The 17,674-nt window shown below is 39.0% G+C and overlaps 1 protein-coding gene across 2 annotated transcripts in view; it reads left to right on the forward strand.

Moving 5' to 3' along the window:
- gcl (germ cell-less) overlaps nucleotides 1-17,674 on the forward strand; it is a 100,181-nt gene that overhangs the window by 47,645 nt on the left and 34,862 nt on the right. For both annotated transcript variants that reach the window (XM_067772646.1, XM_067772647.1), the window contains exons 2-6: nucleotides 1,014-1,263; nucleotides 1,957-2,177; nucleotides 5,801-5,952; nucleotides 6,017-6,603; nucleotides 11,527-11,745. In XM_067772646.1, coding sequence (XP_067628747.1) covers nucleotides 1,109-1,263; nucleotides 1,957-2,177; nucleotides 5,801-5,952; nucleotides 6,017-6,603; nucleotides 11,527-11,745 — 1,334 coding nt within the window. In that variant the 5' untranslated portion in view covers nucleotides 1,014-1,108. The remainder of the gene's footprint in view (nucleotides 1-1,013; nucleotides 1,264-1,956; nucleotides 2,178-5,800; nucleotides 5,953-6,016; nucleotides 6,604-11,526; nucleotides 11,746-17,674) is intronic.

Raw genomic sequence — 17,674 nt, forward strand, 5'->3', positions numbered from 1 at the left:
CTGCTACACAGGGAGTATTCACCTTTTTATTCTGAAATTTCGGAAAGCTCTTTTCCGTTAAGGATTCCGTGTTCCGGATAAACCGTTAATTTATAATTTTCGGAACGCGTTCGTTTGAAACTACCTCACGAGGACCGTATGTATGAAATAAGTATATACATAATATTCCAAAAATAAACAGATTAAGTTAATATGCTCAATGAGTACATTTCGTTGTGGCACCTTCATTATGTACTAATGACATTTTTACGTGAATTTTCAATTGGTTTAGGGGTCGTATGTTCATAGGTTTACGAAAGTTCACGATTCCTTGGTGTCCGTACTTTTCATAAAAATACCTATGGTCAGCCCAGCCACACCTAATTCATCATAAAATTAAAAAAGTTATTCTAGGGAATTATGTATGCAGTTCAGTACTTCTCGGGTATTTGTAAACTGTTTGCTTCCTATTTCTACTACTAATATTTTTCGAAAAATCGCAAAGAAACAACACCTTCAACGGATGTCAATTCGATTTGGGAGCAAAATGGCTGCAATTGTCAAAATATGTGTCAGCCGAGCAAACCTCTTATGATTGAATCATGGGGAGAAATAGTAAAATGAATTTCTCAGGAACGCCTACAGATAAATTGCTGAAATTTTGCACACTACTTGATAAATGCTTCCACTACCGGCTGGTATTTTCATTACACAAATTTGTTGGAAAATCGTATTTGGCATTAACTGTAAATAAACAATTGCAAAAATCCACTTATGAAATTAAGGGTAACAATTGACTCTTATACATACGTATGTACGTATATTTGATATTTTTCTTTAGCTAAAATTTCTACATTATTGTCGTTTTAATATTTGGAATTTAATGATGACCAAAGGAGCTGAGGTTTAATATAAGCATTACGCTAATACGTACATTAACTACTGCTTAACTTCGAATTTATTAGCTTGATGATACCTACATATGTTTAATATGTGTTCATGTTGCCTTTTTTTTCTCTTTATTGTCTTTTCAGGAGCGATAGATTGAATTGAAAAAATTTTAAACGTCTTACTACAGACACTCAAAGTCGAATACTTTCCGACGTATTGCGTCTTCGACGGCGTTAATATGGGTCAGCTTATTGTAAAACTGGCGGAGCCGCTACAACATTGCAGTGACAGTGTAGCGAATATATTAGCAGGACGACGTAAACGAAAACGTTCCATTGACTCAAATAGTTCTTCAGATAATCTGAGAAATATTGATACACAATCGCCAAAGAAGTAAATAATACAAATATTTATTTTCTCTTCAACGTTACCTTCATTCACAAAATCCCCAACCAACACTTACGAAACTACGTTTTTTTTAAGAATTTGGAATGATATAATAAAAACACTCTAATTAAAATTTTTAAAGTGTTAGTAAATATAAATAGCTTCAAATAACTTTTTTGTTAGCTCCTTTGTGAATTAAGGTAACGGTATATACATACGAGGGTTTTACATATCGTACGTTTTATTCTAAACTGATGTAAACCAAAATTTAAATTTTTCGAAATTTTAAGATACCCTACAGCAGCCAAATGGTAAGATTATGCTCACATACATAGAATACTCCTAGGGGCGAAGATGTCCGGCCCAGGGGTCTTTGAACTTAATTTTTGTAATGAAACCATAAAACTGTGTTTGCATTTTTCCAACAAATTAAAATTTTGAGTTACACCTGTTTATAATAAAACGGGCGATATGTTCTAGGCTGCGCCAGAGAACTCTAAATAAAAAGCTAGAAGTTTTCGCAAAAATTTCTCCAATTTACAACTTTTTTCGAAAACGTTTTCGAGATTGATGTACACTTCGAGATTGATGTACACACTGCTATTTTTCTGTTCGCTGCTGTAAGTGTCACAAAAGCTTTGTAGTAACCCTCGTAATATTGACCTATCAACGATAATTCACTGTTTGTTTTTCGTTTAGAAAAAAACTACTCACCACAACACAATACATTTACCAAGCACTTTTTAAGGAGCAGAAAAACTCAGATATTGCTGTTATGGCATTGGGCAAAGTATGGAACCTTCACAAGGTTTACCTCTGCCAAAGTCCATATTTTTATAGTATGTTCAATGGCTCATGGAAGGAGTCATGCCAGGACTTTGTACATATCAAAATTTTAGACGAACGCATTACGTTGGAAGGTAAGTGAGGCAACCCAAATTGAATTAACTGTATTTTTGTGCTTTGTGTGGCAGCAGCCATTGTCAATATGGCGGTCCATAAATATCAAATGAACAATGGTTTTTTATAAGATCGGTTAATTCCTAGAATAACTGTATGTGATGGGCTTGTGATCCATCTGGGCAACGGTGCATAATCTATTACATAATTACGAACTCACTTAATTGGCGCTTAATACGAATTTCACCCAGAGGATTAATGAAATAATTGGTCAAGTTTTCAACACTAAAGCTTTTATAATAATTTCGCATAGAAGCTTAATATGGTCTAAATGTAATTAATGAAATAATTAATTTTTTTTTTTCACACAGGGCCACTTCATCAACGAGCATCCGTCAGCAGCCCTAAAAAATATTACGTTTTCTACAAAAATAGTTAAAATGGAAAACAGCTTTAACTACGAAGATAATGACAAATAAATACATGCGCTACTATTCATAGATGTTACACCTTACTATATATGTGCCTTTTTTACTTCCTTTATATTAATTTAGTTTTCTAGATGGGACAGAGATCGAGATATTTAGTCAAACTCTCTACATAGAAGCCCTTTATGAACTCAATCTTCCATTAAAAACAGCACTTTCTTGATTACCTCATTATCGCTTTATTGAATGCCTAATGGAGGCAACAATCTAGTCCGGTTTTTTTGTTTTCAATTTTTTTGGCAATGTAACAAACTACAATCAAAAACAAGTAAGGAATGCTAAGTTCGGGTGTAACAGAACATTACATACTCAGCTGCCAAAGTACAGCTTGCAAAACTTTTAAATTACCTTCTATAAAAATTTTACTAATTTTCTATTCTGCGTCATAAGGTCAACCCACCTACCAACTCTCATCGCTTTATCCGTCTTTGGTAATGAATTATCGCACTCTTTCGGTTTTTCGAAATTTTCGATATAGAAAAAGTGGACGTGGTTATAGTCCAATTTCGTTCATTTTAAATAGCGATCTGAGATGAATGCCCAGGACCTTGCATACCAAATTTCATTAAGATACTTCAAAATTTACGGGCGGACGGACGGACTGACATGGCTAAATTACCATCGGTCATGCTAAGCCATCCAAAGCAGTGGGCCCAGACGTCATAGCCATGCCGATGCTTAAAAGCCTAGGGAAAGAGGGTTTAAAATATTTAGTACATGTCTTCAACCTGTCTCTTTCCACCTTTGTCATACCCGAAAAATGGAAAATGGCCAAGGTGGTCCCGCTACTAAAGCCTGGGAAACCAGCTAACATAGAAGAGTCATATCGCCCGATATCTCTCCTATCGCCAGTAGCCAAGGGCATTTTGCTCCCCTACTTCAAAGCAAATTTGCAGCTAGCCTGCCATCAGCATGGCTTCAGAAAACTCCATAGCACCACCACCGCGCTAAATGCCATCAGCACCCATATAAATTGCGGTTTAAATGAAAACCCCCAACATAGAACAGTACTCGTTGCGCTAGACCTATCAAAAGCTTTTGATACGGTCAATCATGGCACGTTACTGCAAGACCTGGAAGGATCTACCCTTCCCCCATGTCTTAATAGGTGGACCGCAAATTATTTGGTGGGTCGGCAGGCATCGGTACAATTTAGAAATGAAACATCAAAACCAAGAAGAATTAAACAGGGGGTGCCGCAGGGTGGTGTCCTATCCCCACTTTTGTTTAGTTTCTATATACATATCTAAACTACATTCGCTACCAGAAGGAGTTACTATCGTTTCCTACGCCGATGACTGCACAATAATGGCCACAGGCCCAGGCCCAAAGATCGATGAGCTTTGCAACAGAATAAACGACTACCTCCCAGATCTCTCCAGTTTTTTAGCCTCGCGAAACCTGGCATTATCACCGACTAAATCCTCCGCGACCTTATTTACAACATGGACACCCAAATGTCGACCATTTTGAACATCCATGTCGATGGCACTACGCTACCGACTGTCCTACACCCCAAAATCTTGGGTGTGACGTTTGATCAGGATCTACATTTTGGTGAGCACGCAGCCGCAATTGTACCGAAAATCCAGAGCCGTAATAAAATCCTCAAATCCCTTGCTGGCAGTACTTGGGGAAAAGACAAAGAAACGCTCTTTACCACATACAAAGCAATTTGCCAGCCGATTGCATGCTACGCGTCCCTTATATGGTCGCCAAGCCTAAAAATTACCCACTGGAATAAGCTACAGGCCTGCCAAAATACTGCTCTCAGAACCGCCACGGGCTGTCTTCTTATGTCCCCAGAACACCATCTACATAGTGAGGCGAGAATACTCCCCATCAGGGAGAGAAATGAGATGCTAACCAAACAGTTCCTGTTGAATACCCAGAAACCTGGGCATCCCAACAGACATCTGATTGATGAGCCAACACCGCCTAGGGACTTAAGGAGTCATCTTCGTAAGCATTTTGAGGAAATACGGCACCTAAGAACTCAGCCGTATGAAGCAAAAAAACACAAACAGGTCCTTGGTGAACTCCACAAACAATCGTCGGACCTTTATGCCAGGAATTGCCGGTGAATCCAGTACTCAAAGAACAGTACCCAAAACTTGCGGAAGAGGAACGCACACTCCCCAGGGAAACGCGCGTCACTCTGGCTCAACTTCGTTCTGGATATTGTAACAGGTTAAACTCTTACATATCCAGAATCAACCCCGACATACAAAATGTATGCCCCGCTTGAAATGTGTCCCCACATGACACCAACCATCTCTTTAATTGTAATGTGGAACCAACCCCTCTAACACCCATCTCATTATGGTCCACCCCTGTTGAAACAGCAAGTTTCCTTGGACTCCCGTTAGGGGATATTGATGACAATTTGTGATCGGTCGCAGCTATTAGATGGGGCGAAGCATTGCTACAACAACTAGAAGTTTATATCTATCTCGATTAGTTACGGGGTACCGTTATGCGAAGCTTGTGAGCTTTGCTCAGCTAAGTATAATAAATTATTTCCAATAATTTACAAAAATTTGAAAAACAAAAAAAATTCGAAATTTTATTTTTGCAGCAAAAAAAAATATGGCTTTTTCAAAAATAGGTACATACTTGGTTAGGGGCAACAACTATGTACTTTTAAGAACATGTAGACTTTATTTTGAATGCCTTTAAAGTTGAGGAGGAAGCGCCTGCTATCCAAAGGGTTATCTTTTTTGAGGGCTGCAGACGGATGTTCGTCAATAAAGCAAGTGACCCTGTGTGAAAATTTATTATCTATCTTCTGAACGCACCGTTGATAGTTACGATCCGCTCAACGTTTTGTATTTTAGAAACTACTGAACAGAAATTTGTTTTGCTACGTTTGCTCAACGTGTTTATTCGGCTGTCTGGCAGTTCTCTGTCATTTTAAAATGCTAGTTAAGAATAAAATATTTCCCCTTAATATTATGGTGAAGTGTAAAAAATAATTTAAGTAATTTTCCTTAAAATTTCTTTTGGCAGTTGGCTCAACTCGCCGTTCATAAAACTAAATTTCTATCACTTGATTGATGGAAACATGTTTGCAACGTATCAACAAAAATAGTGTTTGCTAAATTGCCCATTAAGTTTCTTATGAATTTGGTATAACCGCTTCTTTTCTACTTTAGCTCTTGATGCAGTTTTCGGTTCAATGTACTCTGACGAGATAGAAATCGATCCGAAAGCGGTCATATCAGTTTTGGCCACAGCAACACTTTTCCATTTAGAGGGTATAATTGATAAATGTGCTGAAGTAATGATTGAAACCATAAATGGGGAAGTACGTCTTATAAGTGATATAACAAAAGTTCCAAAAAACGTATTTACACATTCTCTATTTACAGACTGCCATCAGTTATTATGAAGCTGCTTGTCAATACGGTAGTGTAAATGTGAAAAAGGCTGCAATGGTATGGTTGGAAACCAATTTGCTATGCATTTATCCTAAAGATGAAAACTTATTGCGTCAAATAAGTATAGAATTAATGACAAAATTAATATCTAGTCCAGATTTGTATGTTATGCAGACGGAGTTTTCTTTATATACATTGCTACGTACATGGATGTATTTACGTTTGCATCCACAATATGATCCAGAGAATTCTTGTGACATAACATTACCTTCAACTGAAAATAAAAGAGGTAGAAGTGGTAGTAGTAGCAGTAGCAACTGTAGTGAAGCTCAAACTCTTGCCGACCTAATACAAGCATACTTCGGCAATCGCAGTGAAAAGCGTCCATTCCTGGCCACACCTGATGGTCAACAGTTTGTACCACCATTCCAAGCGCTTCGTACGCAGTACTTAACAAACCATCATACGGATATAAAAATCGTACTTAATGACAATATCATTCCAAAGGACTGGTTACATAGCCATGTATTGAGTCATTGGCATTCAATTTTGAAGGTCGATCATTTGCCGGAAGAAGGGTGAGTAAATTTAATGTGTTGATCGTTTTGATATTTGTTTTTTAATAAGAATGTGTGTGTTCGCGCTCGAAAAACTTATCTCCAAAATCCAGCAAAGTTGGTGAAAATGTTTTCATTGTTGGGCACATTACCTGTGCATAAGTAGTGACCGAAATATGAACAAACTTCGATGATACAGTTTGTCGAAATTCATATTTTTATAATTTCGGAAGAAGTGGTACAAGAATCATCTAAACTTTTTTTGTACGCAGGGAAAAATGCGAATTTTTGACGCCCTGTATCATCGCGGTTCATTAACATTTTTGCCTATCATTAGCCATATCATTAGCTAAAAGTGTGAACAGACTAAGTACCATTTAGGTCAAAAATTTCTTTAAGATGCATCTTGGTAGAGCAGGAGATACCACATCAGCCGAGAAAAACAGTAACACAATATAGTGGCTATTAACGGAGTATGCCAACTCTATGTTGAAATTACTTTCTATGACTTAGATTGGCAGGTTTACACTCTTAACCAAAAATATGTGTACTTGCATGTTTTAAATAAAATATTGCTTGCAAGGATTCAAATAAGCTTTGATTAATCAAAAAATTTTACAGTTAGCAGCTATTCGCGAAGGAATTACACTGATTCAAAGCAACGACAGGTTTCGGTTTCATTATTGCAAAGCTCTTTTTCATCAAAATTATTTCCTTTCGTTTCGAAATCGGGTTTCGTTTTGTTCCTTATTCCCGTTCTGGCTGGTGTTTCGCAATAAAAATATGAAAACAAGTTCGAAAAAGCAAGTATACATATATTCATATTGAATATTGTTCTTCTTTCGAGAAATAAGGAGATTTTTCAATTAATGACTAACTGTCTTAGGATAATATCACATGAGTAGCTATCATGGAAACTAAATATTCTCGAAAAAACTATGATGCGTTTCGCTTTCTTTTTACTGCGTCCGGCGCCATTCGTTGCATACTCTCATCAAGGGTAGTATTGTTCAACTCAAAAGTTCATCGCTCACTATCATTTTGGAGAGCTTATAAGCAAGTAAGATGAACCAAAGGTTCGACGAGGTCGAAAAAATAATTTCCATCGCACCAGAGCGTAAAGAATTCATAAACTTTCTGGAAGAGTTGTTGTCGTTGTTACAACAAATACTACCAAGCAATTCGCCATATAGAATGGTGGTACACTTCTGTACTCTCAGTTTGGTGCAATACTAAACATTAAAAGTTTTTGAAAAAACCGAAATACGGGTCAATTCAACCGAAATTTCTGTCAATTTTTATCCATGGCAACAAGATGTTGAATCAACTGCGCACAAATCGTTGATTGGTAATTGACCGTTTTAGTAGTGAAATGAACAAAAAAAAGTTGTTGAGACAGCTTCTGTACGAAAGTACCTATGTTGCGGCATTTGCAAGGCAGATGAGTTTTCACTGAGAACTTTTCATGGCAGAAATACACTCGGAGTCCTTGCCGAACAGTGCCGAGGGGCGACCCCGCTTAGGAAACTTTTCTTCTAATTGAAAAACCTTATTTCTAAAATTTTTATGTTGCTTTGCCCGGGGTGTGAACCCAAGGTCCGGTGTGGTAGGTGGAGCACGCTACCATCACACCACTGCGGCCGCCATATACATACGTAAATATGTGCATACGTATAGTACACAGCATACATAAGTACAAAGTAGAGAGCGCAGTGAGCGTAAAATTCTGTTTCAAATTTGCTCATGTATTGACTGTTGATCGCTGTTGAAATGACCAGTGAGATTAGTTGCGTTAACAAAAAAATCAGTTAGATTGATTAGGAATCTGTCAATTTTACAGAATTTTGTTAACTTAAGAGCGACAATTTCTCTTCTGTTGAAATTACTAAACTAATTTGTTCACTTGACAAAGAACTCGGTCGAATTAACCATAATTCGATCAATTTCACCAAATCTCCGTTAAGTCAAGTGTAATGATAAAATGACCCAAGTCATCTTTTCACTGACACATATGGCAACACTATAACTTTCATTACTAACATGTCATTGTGAATGCTAAGAGGAATAGGAAATATATATATAAATAAGTATTCAGCCATTGTAAGGCTGTTAGGCAGAAAGAATAAGATACATATGTGGGGTGCAATATGAAAATGACGATTGGCAAGAGTGTCCTCGACATTTTCATATTGCACCGCCATTGATTGTAATTTTGGCACCGACAAACTCGGACGTCTCTTCCGTGAATTTTACTAAAAGCGAAATTTAATATGAAATAAACTTGGCTCTTATTTAAATGGGTGTTTGGCGCACAAGACCGCCCAGAAATTCCACTTAGACATAATAACGGCAACCATCTTGAGGCGGCGCCCTCCACGGCATAGGAGCTAACCTGGGTGAGTGACGAACGGCTGGTGAAGTCATTTTACGTTGGTGACATGGCGACCGTGACAGGACCCGCTTTTATTAAAATTCACGGAAGAGACGTCCGAGTTTGTCGGTGCCAAAATTACAATCAATGGCGGTGCAATATGAAAATGTCGAGGACACTCTTGCCAATCGTCATTTTATATTGCACCCCATATATGTATCTTATTCTTTCTGCCAAACAGTCTTACAATGGCTGAATACTTATTTATATATACATTTCCTATTCCTCTTAGCATTCACAATGAAGGCCGCGGTACAATGAAATTTTTCATATAGATGGGTTTAACACAAGCTTATGCATTCCAATAACATCGCTACAATCAACCAAGATGTTGCGTTTGTAAATATGAAGGAACTTCAGACTTGGCAATTGAAGTTTATTACGCCAAGCACTGTTGTAAACAGTCTCCCTGTACAACAAAAATACTTGCTAACATATTTGGTGTCGTATTCGATTGTTATATTGCAGTTTTTAATTGCGAAAAATGTTAGGAAATTTACCAACCAGTGGGAAAAATAATTTCACTTGCAAAGTGTGCCGACACCCTTAGCCAAAGCAAATGTCAAATTCTTCTTCTTATGATTTGCTTGGAACAAAATTGGGGAGTTGGCTAATTTTCAATATCAGATGGCGCCAGTGTCGCTCATTCTACCGTTCTCCATAAAAATACGTGCAATCTACTCATAATGCATAAGCATGTGTTAAACTCATCTATATGAAAAACTGCTTATGTGTCGGACCTATGAAATGTTAGTAATGAAAGTTATAGTCTTGCCATATGTGTCAGTGAAAAGATGACTTGGACCATTTTACCATTACACAAGAACAATAGAACCGATTTGTTGATTTTACTAGCACCATTTCTTTCAGTGTAAGTTTTAACTCGATATCCATAGTTTTTATCTCATGGGGCACGAGCGCGATGAGTTGACTAGATGTTCATTTTTATTACTGAATTTTTGTCGATATATCATATATCCCGACTGGGATAAGAGTTTTTGCTGGTATATCTAAAGCTAACACTAATTCTTCAGGCTATTATGTCTTAATTCCACTGTCTTCTGAGTCGAGTATGCAATATTGAAAAACTCTGCCTCTCTCAAAGTTTATCACTACAGTATTTGGTTCTGGAGATAATCCGACAATGCCAGACTTGTGCACTGCGACAACAACAACAACATTCGAGCATTGTGATTTGTGGACTCATGTAATACTGTTTGCGCTAAAGAAAAATTGTAAGCGTTCAATCTTAGGGAGTTTAACTTAAATATGTCTACAGAAGTTAAATGTTTAAAAGCAAGTTTATCTAGGTTAATCTCGAGTTGAAAGTATGAGGTTACATTGATGATACCTAAGCATGGTATATTGTATATACATAGCATTGTTCAGACTAATTATTAAGTATGTTTAGACCGCCGAGGGTTCTAAATACAATCAGGTCTAAACCAGTGTTCGCATTTGCTCCAGCAGAGTAGTAGCAATGAAAATGTGCTCTTTGGCTCCACTCTGAGCTATGTCGTGTTTTAGAGCGGGGCAAATAATAGATAAAAGCTATGTACGAAATGCTATTATTAGTGGAGCGATTGAAAAAAAAAAATGTATTGCTATTGGCTCTGTTGGGCAAAGCCTTACACAAAAGCTTAAACAAAAGCGTGGCTGTTTCCTGAATCAGTGCATGTGATACCGTTTCAGCGAATGTTGGTTTTGGGTTTGCATTTGCAGCGCGCTTCGTTTCAACGTCCCGTATTCCGTTTATAAAGCTCTGAATTTGTACCCTCTCGGTGTATTCCACGGTTGCGTCCAGATTTTCGAGATGAGCCAATCTTTCTATGTCCGACGCGAACTCCTGCAATGTTTTATTAGCCTTCTGGAAGCGGCTCTGCAATTAAATTTGGTATATCTGCTTCCTATGCTCGCTTCCGTACCGCATTTCCACTGCGGCCGTCAATGCTTCATAATTGTTTCGTTCTCCCTCTATAATGGTTTGTAAGATTTCAGCAGCAGGTCCTTTTAACGCCACGAAAAATGCAGCAACTATAACTTCAGAATTTCAGTTCTTCGCCGCTGTCTTCTCAAATTGTAGCTTAGATATCTGGAAAGGAACAGAACGGTCAAAAGTTGGGGGTTTTACCTTCAGAGTAGTCGTTGAAGTAATTGAACTGTTCAGTTGTAACACCTGGACTCGTTCGCCTATTTCTCCTATGGTCTAGACCTTATTGTTGTTTATCTATTTCTCATTTCTGTACCTTAGTTGGTTATTTAGATATAAACATATACATATATATGTGCGTAATGTCATCTTCGCTCTTAGCTGATTACATGTATTTGTGACTATTTCTCTTTCTTCTTCGTTCTTAGCTGCTGATTATATGTATGTATATGAAATATTCTCTTCGCTCTTAGCTTTGCAGTTTACGTGTATGTGTGCTTGCTTTGATGTTGTACATTTATTTACTAACAGCATAGTGATGTATAGAAATGCTAATAATCGCCACAATATATAATTTTTACAGTCCACAAAATCTCGATCCGGATGTTTTTTATAAAAATTGTATGCGTTGTGGGCGCATACTACTCGAGCCCGGCTATCAAAAGTGGCGTTGGACTGGATTCAATTTCGGTTTGGATCTAGTGCTAGTCGCAGACTCACGTCTACTTAGCATAAGACGGCATCATCGCAACGAGCACGAACGTTTGCTTAGCCTACAGTCAAAACGACAATTTATGATAAGGTAAGACTATATATGTACGGTCGCGAGCACTAATATAGAAATAAGCAACTCTAATTTGCAGTATATAAAATTACTTCAAGCTTGGGTTAATGTTTGTATTTATTTATCGCCAGGTTGATAAAATATGTCCTAAGACAAAATTAAACATAACCACTAGACTGGGTTGGTCCACATACAAACTAAAAAAGTTGGAAGTTGGAAGTGCGCTCTGAAATTTGAAGCTTATGTTGAGAGGGTCTCGGGAAAACTTTATTTTATTCTTTTTGATCCTTGCAAATACAGCCGAAATTTCTTCTTACTTGTAACCAGGTTATTTGACATCAGATTTTTAAATATTATATGTTTTTATTTCGGTGGTTGTTGTTGTAGCGATAAGGACACTCCCTGAAGGCCTTGGGGAGTGTTATCGATGTTGCGGGCCCTTTGCCGAATACAGATCCGGTACGTTCTTGTAACAAGCACCATTAAAGGACTAGCTCAACCATCTCGGGAACAATTTGGTATGACCACATGCGATCTTCTAGGCCAGCGATGGGCAAAACGGCTCGTATGAGCCTTTTGCTCATACGGGCACGCTTTGCACATTTAAGTGCTAAGCGAGGGACGATCTAGTGCAGGTATGTGGGGCGAAGAACACCGGAAGAGAATAATATACAAACATACATAAGATTGATAAATATTTAACAGTTACCAAGCTATGTGGAAAATAGAGCTGCCACCGCTCTTATTATGTTCAAATTATTAAGCGTTTTAGGATAAACTAGCCTTTACCGGCGGCTTCGCTCGCACTAAAGGCCACAAATATGTAATGTCGCTTTTGTGATTCACAACTCGAACAGAATTTTCAGTAGTAATTTTAAAAGTTCCTTTATGATTCAAATTATAAACAAAGCAAGTTTTAAAATTAGAAAAATGGTCGCCGTAAATTAAAGACACATGCAACACATGCTCCATCAATTTTTGCAGTGTGGATTTAACGATATATGTATGTGAGCTGAAGAAATTTGAAAATTCCTCGATAATTTGAAATTTACAAATGAAAGCAGTTATGTTTATAATAAAACTGGTAAAATTAGTCGTTGTTTATGCGATTGGTACCTTTTTTTATTTGTAAACTGATACATTTCTTTCTAGGCTCACGGCAACACTGCCAACAAGTCTGAAAAGGGTTTCGTTTTCCCACGATTGTATACGAAACGTGCATTAGTACATTTTTCTACTACTACTTCCTCTAATGCTACTACTTTAAATATACTTTTTTAAATACTTTTATATATATATTGCAAAATGAATCGGCTTGCATATAATTAAATGTATGCGGAGGCGAAATGAATGTCAATAATGCGCTGCTTAACATAAAGTCGACTTCAGTCTATGGTTATTCCGTTTTTTGTATTTCGGATTTCTTGCCAAAAAATGTATGTTTTTGTTTTCGTACTATTGCAACACAGTTTGGGAGTTGGTTTTCGAGGTTGAGAGAGAATATTTTAATCCAGTTTTTTAGCGTTTACGCAACCTTCTTACGATGAATATCGTTTGAGGCGAAGCGTCCGATATTTCCAATGGGTTTTTTTACTCCCCTAATACCCCAAAATACACAAACGTCTCACCTAGCATTCGCTGGCACTGAAACTGATTTAGGAGCCGAAAATAGGCCCATCCCTGTTCTAGGCCATACCGCCCTACCATCCCCAATGAGGAGTTCGGGGTCGCCAGAACCTCGGGTGTTAATGAAACAGGATTCGCCACGGCTAGGTGAGGTTGACAACTGGGTTTGGAGAAGCTATATATTGCGCTGGCAACCTGAAAGGCTTGCGCTAGACAACCCCTTGAATCTGGTATTTTAGTCGCCTCTTACGACAGGCATACCTATAGCGGGTATATTCTAACCCCCAGCGCACTACTCACGGGTGAAAATCTCTAGGCAATTTCAAAGCCCACGACGATATGTGGAAATCTGATGTACAGGCGGACAGAAGGGATGAGATGCTGGTGGACCAAATAGAAGAAACGGCTTTCTGCACGATAAACGGGGACGCTCCCACGCATATGGTTGGAAGCTGTCACTGTTCACCAGACATCTCAATTGTAAACCACAATTTACACTTCTACATATATCAACTTTTAAATAACTATGTAATTTATATCTTTTTATACTTTTCTTTGATTTTCATTTTCGATATGAAAAATATCATTCATTAAAAAAAATAATTATAATTTGTTAAATCAACTTTTAATATTAATATTTAAACTGACGCAGGCGTCGTATTCCCGTCCACTGCTACGCTAACGCAACTCAAATGTATGACCGCTGAGATAGTTGGCGTTTCAGTTTCCAATGAAGTTCCTGCCGCTGGCGTATCTCAAGTTAATGATATAAATGCTGTTTCTGCTGTTGGTACTACTGCCGACTGTACCGCTATCGTTGATGCCGCTGCCTTTGTTACTACTGCCGAATGTACCGCTGTTGATGTTGTTGTTGTAGCAGTGTTTCGCCCCATCCAATAAGTGCGACCTATCACAAATTGTCATCAATATCCTCTAACGGGAGTCCAAGGAAACATGCTGTTTCAACAGGGGTGGACCATAATGAGAGGGGTGTTAGAGGCGTTGGTTCCACATTACAATTGAAGGGATGGTTGGTGTCATGTGGGGACAAATTGCAAGCAGGGCATACATTTTGTATGTCGGGGTTGCTTCTGGATAGATAAAAGTTTAACCTGTTACAATATCTAGATCGAAGTTTCCCTGGTGAGTGTGCGTTCCTCTTCTGCAAGTTTTGGGTATTGTTCTTTGAGTACCGGATTCACCGGATAATTCCTGGCATAAAGCTCCGACGCCTGTTTGTGGAGTTCACTGAGGACCTGCTTGTATTTTTTGCATCTTACGGCTGAGTTCTTTCTTAGGTGCCGTATTTCCTCAAAGTGCTTACGGAGATGACTCCTTAAGTCCCTAGGCGGTGTTGGCTCATCAATCAGATATCTGTTGTGATGCCCAGGTTTCTGGGTATTCAACAGGAACTGTTTGGTTAGCATCTGATTTCTCTCCCTGATGGGGAGTATTCTCGCCTCATTATATAGAGGTGTTCTGGTGACATAAGAAGACAACCCGTGGCGGTTCTGAGAGCAGTATTTTGGCAGGTCTGTAGCTTTAGGCTTGGCGACCATATCGGGGACGCGTAGCTTGCAATCGGCTGGCCAATTGCTTTGTAAGTGGTAATGAGGGTTTCTTTGTCTTTTCCCCAAGTACTGCCAGCAGGAGATTTGAGGATTTTATTAGGCTCTGGATTTTCGGTACAATTGCGGCTGCATGCTCACCAAAATGTAGATCCTGATCAAACATAACACCCAAGATTTTGTGGTGTAGGACAGTCGGTAGCGTAGTGCCATCGACGTGGATGTTCAAAATGGTCGACGTTTGGGACGTCCATGTTGTAAATCAGGTCGCGGAGGGTTTAGTCGGTGATAATGCCAGGTTTAGCTAGGCGAAAAAACTGAAGAGATCAGGGAGGTAGCCGTTTATTCTGTTGCAGAGCTCATCGATCTGTGGGCCTGTGCCTGTGGCCATTATTGTGCAGTCATCGGCGTAGGAAACGATAGTAACTCCTTCTGGTTCTAGCGCAACGAGTACTGTTCTGTGGTGGGGGTTTTGATTTAATGGCATTTAGCGCGGTGGTTGTGCTATGAAGTTTTCTGAAGCATGCTGATGGCAGGCTAGCTTAAAATTTGCTTTGAGGTAGGGGAGCAAAATGGCTTCAAGCGTCTTTGCTACTGGCTATAGGAGAGATATCAGGCGATATGACTCTCCTATGTTAGCTGGTTTCCCAGGCTTTAGTAGCAGGACCACCTTGACCATTTTCCATTTTTCGGGAATGACAAATGTGGGAAGAAACAGGTTGAAGACATGTCCTAAATATTTGAAACTCTCTTTCCCTAGGATTTTAAGCATCGGCATGTCTATGCAGTCTAGGCCCACTGCTTTGGATGGTTTAGCATGACCGATGGCATCCTCAACCTCTTTGGCGGTGATGGTAATTGGATGGAGACGCGCTGAATTTATGTTTATGTGTGTGTCTGTTGGCCCTCCGTCTAACCTTGTCGACCGTAGAATGCATTATATATTGTCGGCAAAAAGCGGTCGCGCATTTTTTCGCATCCGACAGCACTTTATCGCCAAAGGCGATGGAAATCTTGTCATTATGCTTAGACGGATTCGATAGGGACTTTATGGTGGACCAAAGCCTACCTACACCGGCAGAGAGGTACAACCGCTTAGGTGCTCCTCCCATTTAGCCCGCTTGTGTTAATCTACAAGCAATCTGATGCGTTGGTTTATATCCCTTATTTGGGGGTCGCCGGGATCGAGCTGTCTTATAAGGTCACGTTCTCTCGCTAAATTTGCGGCCTCCGCCGGAAAGTGAGGCCGAATTTCGGGAGTTCTACCGGCGGGAATAAAGCGAGCCGAAGCGGATTCAATTACCTTACAGAAAGCACGCTCCCCTTGGCGAGCATCAGTCGATATAGGGAGGGCAGCAAAGCGGTTGTCTGTAAAGGATTTGTGTTCATCCCACTTTCCTTTTTTAAAGTTTATGAAAGTGCGTTTTCCTGTGACAATGCAGTCGGCGGTAAGCTCGAGCGAAATAAGTGTAGGCAGGTGGTCGGATGCAAATGTTACCATCGGCTGCCAGTTGACGCAGTTTACGAGTCCTGCGCTAATGATTGATATATCCGGCAAACTGTGACAGCTCCCTACAATACGTGTGAGTGCGTCTCCGTTTATTGTGCAGAACGTCGTTTCTTCTATTTGAACCGCCAACATCTCACCCATACTGTCTGTCTGCAAGTTTGAATGCCATAGATCGTGATGGGCATTGAAATCGCCTAAGATAATGCGATTATTGCCAGTGAGTAAGGCGCTGATATTAGGACGGTGTCCACTGGGGCAACAGGTGGCAGAAGGGTTGTAGATGTTGATGATTTCTAGGTTTGCATCGCCTGACCGGACAGATAAGCCTTGACGTTCTAAGACATTGTCCCTGCGGGCGATGTCCGGGATCAAATATGTGATATTGCACTGAGTGGTGTATGATAAACGCGAGGCTGCCTCCATTTCCGCTCTCGCGATCTTTTCTTTGGACATTATACCCAGAACAGGTGTACGGAGTGGATCTTACTGTGAGTTTAGTCTCTTGAATCGCAGCAATGCGGATGTTGTGCCGCTTCATGAAATCGACTATCTCCGCGATATTCCCAGTTAATCCATTACAGTTTAACTGCAGAATTCTGAATTGCAACGGGGGAGACGTCGCACAGTGTTTCGACTGTATGGAGTTAGGTGGAAAAAAGTCAAAACCATTATAGTTTTGCTCCTATATTAACTTAACCACTGAAATTGGATTATACAGAAGCCCCATGCTTCTAATACTAAAAATTTTTTTCCCAACTCTTACCCTTTTAAATCCTTTTTATTGTAAAGATAATTATACTCAGATTTGATCAACAGTCGTTTATTTAATAAAAATAGAACTTCAACGTACTTCTAAATAAGGTTATCATTGACTTACGTATTTACTTTAAATAAATATTTCAAAACTTGCAATCGTCTTTGACTTTTTTTGACTTTTGCTTGATTTGGCTTTTTCTTTCATTAAAAATGCTTTCGTTCTCTCCTTGGATTTGCCAAACTTTTAGGGGAAATCTATATGATATATGTAATAAAAACTCGAATGTTTTTATCAGTGCATGGAGTGTAGACACCCCATAATCATAATTTCCAGTCTTTGCAATGTAAGAAGCAACTGGTATGTTCATTTGACTAGGTTTGACATCGCAAATGTAGCAATTTTGGTTTCCCTTCGTCCCTGAGAGTATGTTACATATTTTTCCATCAACCATTGTTGAGAGGAGAGTATGTTTCACTAGGAAATATT

This window comes from Eurosta solidaginis, chromosome 3 (assembly GCF_040869045.1).
Source record: "Eurosta solidaginis isolate ZX-2024a chromosome 3, ASM4086904v1, whole genome shotgun sequence".
Classification (NCBI taxonomy): domain Eukaryota; kingdom Metazoa; phylum Arthropoda; class Insecta; order Diptera; family Tephritidae; genus Eurosta; species Eurosta solidaginis.